The sequence below is a fragment of the Stenella coeruleoalba genome (genome assembly GCF_951394435.1).
Source record: "Stenella coeruleoalba genome assembly, chromosome: 19".
Lineage (NCBI taxonomy): Eukaryota > Metazoa > Chordata > Mammalia > Artiodactyla > Delphinidae > Stenella > Stenella coeruleoalba.
Window position 1 is genome coordinate 51,881,888 of NC_137165.1, and position 6,000 is coordinate 51,887,887.

At 51.0% G+C, this 6,000-nt stretch overlaps 1 protein-coding gene across 11 annotated transcripts in view; it reads right to left on the reverse strand.

The window, feature by feature from the left end:
• Nucleotides 1-5,127, reverse strand: part of PGS1 (phosphatidylglycerophosphate synthase 1) — a 108,538-nt gene extending 103,411 nt beyond the window's left edge. For all 11 annotated transcript variants that reach the window (XR_013825070.1, XR_013825071.1, XR_013825072.1 and 8 more), the window contains exon 1: nt 4,835-5,127. Coding sequence is in view for 4 of the 11 variants with exons in the window: in XM_079904934.1 (XP_079761060.1) it covers nt 4,835-4,977 (143 nt within the window). In the remaining 7 variants the exon portion in view is untranslated. The remainder of the gene's footprint in view (nt 1-4,834) is intronic.
• Nucleotides 5,128-6,000: the final 873 nt, after the last annotated feature.

Genomic DNA, 6,000 nt, shown 5'->3' on the forward strand with positions numbered 1-6,000 from the left:
CGGGGGCAGTGGAGGCGCTACTAAGGAAAGGCAACGCCAGAGAGTTCCACCTGGGTCTGCACTTCACCTCCACCAGGCCCCGCACAGCTCTCACGGCTTCAGAGGACACAGGTGCTTCCCCTGGGGCCACAGTGGTGTCACCCACCCTTTGGGACACAAGGAAGCAGGCCCACCTCCTAGCGTCTTTTCAAAACAGGGTCTGCAGGGCTTTGAAGGAAGAAAACGGTGATGCCGGAGGACTATCTCCTACACTAACCACAAATCCACCGTGGACAGCACAAGAGTTCTGTCCCCTGTACCACGCCAGGGCACTAATTAAGTGTCCTGCACTCAGGGTCATGGTCTAAAGGTCCACGAGCTCTCCAGGGACTATAAGGTTCGTGGTACACACTCTGTGGTTTGTATCCCACCCAAATCTGTACAAAACGACGAAAAAAGAAAGAATGTTTTAAAAGAAACTGAGCTCTCCGGATTGCAATATTTTCAGAAACTACTTTTTAAGAAAAACCCACCCTCCCCCCGTCACACACATTTAAACGTAAAGAGGTGAAGTGATGAGAAAAGACCAAGTCATAACACTTCCTGAAAAAGGCTCGAAAAACTACACGAAAGGACGAAACTTCCTGCAGCCCCAGCAGCAGGCAGCCCTTCCTGACTAACGCAAGACCTAAACCCAAGTAAGGGAAATGAGTGTGAATTCCCGTAGGTCACAGAAGACCAATGGCTGCTCCCTCAAGGCCGGCACGAGGCCGGGGCTGCCAGCATGTGGCAACACGCTGACTCTCCTCTTGGCTTGTCCAAAAGAAAGTCGATTACATCGAGGGGCTAGAAACCTAACATATACTTATAACCCACAACACACCTCCGTAGCCAAAGGCACCAGGCATAGCCAAGTGCCTGCCGAGAACCACTCACACGTTCTACTAATCCAAACTGCTGCAACCAGCCTGACTTCCCGGCAGTGAAAACGACTCATTTACATTACTCGGATCACGTGTTTACAAGGGCATTATCTATCAGACCGCTTCAATCCCAGGCTAGTTTCTATCTATGAGCACACAGCTGACTGACCAGCCTACTTCATCAGCAGCAGCAATGTGCTCAGAGGGTACTCAGGTCAATATGAACCTAATAAAGCTACAATTTACAAGTCAGTCAGCTGCAAATCTTATTTTAATTCTCTGCAAGATCAAATTTGAATTATTTGGGGAAATCATGCTTTGATTCTAAATATCCCCCCTCCCACCCATTCTACTGCTATAATACAAGAGGTGGCGCTACTGAACTCTAATGAATAAGGAGGACTGGGTCCCAGCATCAGAAAACTCAGAGAAAAAGTAATTTCTGGAAACCTGGTGGTCCCTCAGAGTAGAAACCACTAAGAAGTAGAATAAGAGTATGTTGAGCTGGCATTACAAAGTAAGGAAACCTAATAAAAAGAACAGTTTGCTGGTTATGTTTCCCTCTTACACTCGGGAAAGTTAGGACACCCCACCACCACCCCACACACACACATACACACACATACACACAAATACACACACCTAAAATAAAGAAAATAGAACTTGGGTTTCAAAAATAAAGACTTTTCTGCACACATAGCTCAAATTGAAAAGAGTTTTTAAAAAAAGAAAAAGGAGACCACAGAGAAAATATTTCCTTGTATGGCAGCAAACTCAGTTAGGAACTAACGCCCTCTTGACACATTTTCCACCAGGTCTCATACCCCAAATAACAAGTCAATTCTGTGTAGTCTGATGACTCCAAGAAACTACCTGAAGTTTCTGTCTTCCTCGCCTGAGCACCGGACCCGCCCTTCACCTGAACAGTGAGCGCCTCCACTTGGACCCACCTGGATACGAATGGACATGCCCTGAACTCACCTTATCGTCATCCCCCAAACTTGGTCCTCTTTCTCGCTCCCTGTTTTAGTGAAGCATGCCACCATCCATGTAGTCACCCAAGTCAGAAACATGAGCTACCTCCTCAGCACCCCCCTACACACCCCCACCAGAGCTGATTCCAGTCCAGCCCTCTCTTCTCTTCCCACTGTCCATGACTTCATACAAGCCCCACCCCCTCAGGCCTAGACCGCCGCTGCCACCATCAACCTACATCACTCACTATCCTTCCTTGAACACTGGCTCCCCACTTCCTCACCTAGCCTACTCCTACACGCCTCCAAAACACAGCTCCAAGATCATCACCGCCCGGGAGCCTTCTGTGACTTCCAGGTGTGCCTTAGTGCTGCCATGACCTTTCCTACCTTACTTTACTATTGTCTGTTTATGGGTCTGAGCACCATGAAGGTGGGACTATGTATGTTCCCTTGGTACCTAGCACAGCACAGCTGTGCTCTATACACGCATGCTGAATGAGTGAATGAATCCAGCTGTCCACGGTAATGAGTCAGATGCCTGCTTAAGAAAAAACAGCAGTATTTCCAAATCACTAATTAGAAGTAATTTTTTTAATTGATTAATTTATGGCTACTTTGGGCCTTTGTTGCTGCACGCGGGCTCTCTCTAGTTGCAGTGAGCGGGGGACTACTCTTTGTTGCGGTGCACGGGAGTCTCATTGCCGTGGCTTCTCTTGTTGCAGCATGGGCTCTAGGTGCGCGGGCTTCAGTAGTCGTGGTGCACGGGCTCAGCAGTTGTGGCTCACGGGCTCTAGAGCGCAGGCTCAGCAGCTGTGGCACACGGGTTTAGGTGCCCCGCGGCATGTGGGATCTTCCCAGACCAGGGCTCGAACCCGTGTCCCCTGAATTGGCAGGCAGATACTTAACTACTGCTCCACCAGGGAAGCCCCTAGAAGTAATTTTAAATAGAGTTCTCTGTCACTATGACTGTCTCTATAACTGAAAGGAAACCACTGCAGTAAAGAACTGTTCCCTCTCACCACTCCCCTTGCTAGTCACGAGGATTCACCAGGCACTCCAACAGTTGAGTCAGACTGGCAAGCTAAAATCTAAAATAAGTTCATGGCTACACAGAACTATTATCAATGAATCAATGATCAGAGTTACAAGAAACCACATCATTCGGGGAATGAGGAATTGGTTGGTGCAACTGAACAATAGAGAAGAAACGAAAGTCAGCAGCCACTGGAGGTGAGCGGCCATACAGACATGAGTAACCCCAAACAGCCAGGCCACAGAGAAGCAGAAAACATCTGCAAACCAAATAAGGCAAAGAAAGGGTCAGAACCCCACAGTACTGTAGTAATACTGCTCAAAACATTTATCCTCCGTCCTAGCATAGGCATCACCTCCAAGGAGTAAAAGACGCAAATATCTGACATTTGTGTTTCTATGTCTGTGATTTAGCTGAGTTCCTGGTTTAATTTTTGACCCACAGCCTTAACCAACTTAATCAAGAAGAAATATGGAGCCACAAGTCCTGCATCCACTAATGCTATTTACAAAAAAGACTTTTAAGAAGTCAATGTAGACTATCCCCACGGCCACACTGCCCTCCCCCCCTGCAGAAAAACACTCAAGAGAAATGTCTTTCTTAAAAGAATTTGTGGCGATTGCCCCAACAGCCTTTAGTAATCAACTCCGATGTTAAACAGTGATTAATCATGAAGTACTTTTCTGTATAGTTGAAATACATACAAGGGAAATGACAAAATGGCCTAAACATCTCGTCCTTGAGAACATTTTTTGAAACTTTAAACCAAATTTCTCAGTGGTTTGATACCAGGACGTAGAAGTCATCTGACTTCACTACCCACTGGAATAAACAGGTCTTTGCTAAGCACCAATTACAGAGAACAGAGGCCACCTCTTCTACACCCCACTCCCACCGGGTTCACTGATGTGAAACTTAAAGCCGTTCTGATCAGTAAGCTTCCAAGAGTTCCGTCCTGGGCTGATTCTATCACAAAAAGTTCCCCTAAGTGAAACCTGAATTTTTGCTGAAAATCTTCCAAAGTAACCCAATAAGAAGCAAGTTCCTTTCCATACCTAGAATCAGCACACATGACTGGACCACAGATCTCTCTACCAAAGGCCAGAAGGTCACATCTCACCCTAGTAGCAGATAAAAATCTAAGGCGCAAACTCTGCAAAAAGACGCAGTTCCAAGATTTTTTTTCTTAAGAAACAAGCGTAAGGCTCGAGTCTCTCCAACAAGAAAACTACTTGCACATAAGTCTTTTTTTTTTTTTTTTAATATTAGCAACAGCAGCAGGCCTCTTAGGTCAGCATGTACTTGGCAAATGTTTACTTCGATAGACCACTGCCTGAACGAACTGCTTCAAAGCCTACTTCACTATTTCCATAACTCACTTCAGTACTTTTCCAGAACACAGGCCCTTTGCAAAGTGTAAAAGGGGTTTCAAGTGGTTCCTCTTCCCTGGCCTGAGTGTTCCTGACTCAGGATTGCTTCACAGCCCTCTCTGGCAGGATGTGAGAAATGCTGCAGGCACAGAATCCCAGCAGGGCTGATTCACTCCCGTCAAGTCACCTCGCAGCTAGGATTACTTAAGGAAAAGACCCCTCCGGACCCAAACAGTGTCTCTCGCGAAGACTCTCCAACACACACACCCCGGGGCCCAAAGCAACGCACGAACTCCTCCCCCCGCCCCGGGTGTGCACACACAGCCCCTTCGCTTCACCGTACGAGGCCGGAGGCCGGGCTCGCCCCCCTCAGCCCCCGGCCGGCCCGACCGACTTCGGGAGGGGTCCCCCACCCCGGGAAGGCCGGCGGCGAGGCGGGACTGCGGGGGCCGGGCGGGCCCGCGCGCGGGGATACGGAGAGCTCACCGCGACGCCGGGAGCGCGGAATGAGGGTCGGGGCCGGGCACGCCCTCAGCCCCACCGCTCTCTCACCTCCTGCGCCGGCGGTCCCGGTTCCTGCCGAGTCGGTCGGACAGGCGCCCCAGGAGAGCGGCCAGCCCAGGGCGGCCAGGCAGGAGGCCCAGCAGCCGCCTCCAGAACACCGGCCCCGCCGCCGCCGTAGCCGCCGCCGCCATGGAGACTCGCCGCTTCCGCTTCCGGCGCGCGAGAACTTTATTGACAACCGCGCGCGCGGACACGGGCGGCGCGCGGGAGCCTGGAGGGGAGGCGGACCCACCCCGCAGCCTCAGTTTCCCGCCAGGGGGACGCAGGTGTGCTGCACGCAGGGACCAGGCCGTGGAGGAGTAGGGCGCGGGCACCAGCATCCCCTGACTCGGTCTTGATACCGGATGGGGGTGGAGAGTGAGGGGCATCACCTGTCAGACCCCACGACCAAGTTCAGGCTGGACCTGACAGGCCGAGCCCCTGCTCCAAGGTGTTAGCTAAGATGTACAGAAGTGGGTGACCGTTGACTCACCCGGGCGCACTGAGAACGGAAAATCCCCACCAGACCCAGGCGGGACCATCTTTCACCTTGTCAGCGCTGGGCCTGCAGCTCCAGGGCACAGAGCAGCTCACCCAGTCTAGATGCTGTAAAGACCCCTCCAACCTCCCCATGCGCCCAAATGCATACACACGCTGTAACCCGCCCCTGGGAACTACGGCTCCATGGCCAAAGAGGCTGAAGGAGCTCATCCCTACAGCCAAGAGCACTTTTTTGTAGCTGATTTTAAAAAGGTAACGGATGACTCTCATCTGTATCATGTGGTTCCTTGGCAGGGTCCACAGCGGCTGGGACTTGGAAACTGGAAAAGCTGTAGGAGATAATCATATCCTACTTATGGTGGTGAGGGGAGGTGTTGTGTGGTTAAAAGGATATGGACACACAGGATACAAAACATTCCGAATTCTGCTTTCAACAAATTACCCGAGGAAATGAATTATACATTCCCTACAAGAATGTTCATCTCGGGCTTCCCTGGTGGCGCAGTGGTTGAGAGTCCGCCTGCTGATGCAGGGGACATGGGTTCGTGCCCTGGTCCGGGAAGATCCCACATGCCGCGGAGCGGCTAGGCCCGTGAGCCATGGCCGCTGAGCCTGCGCGTCCGGAGCCTGTGCTCTGCAACGGGAGAGGCCGCAACAGTGAGAGGCCCGCGTAA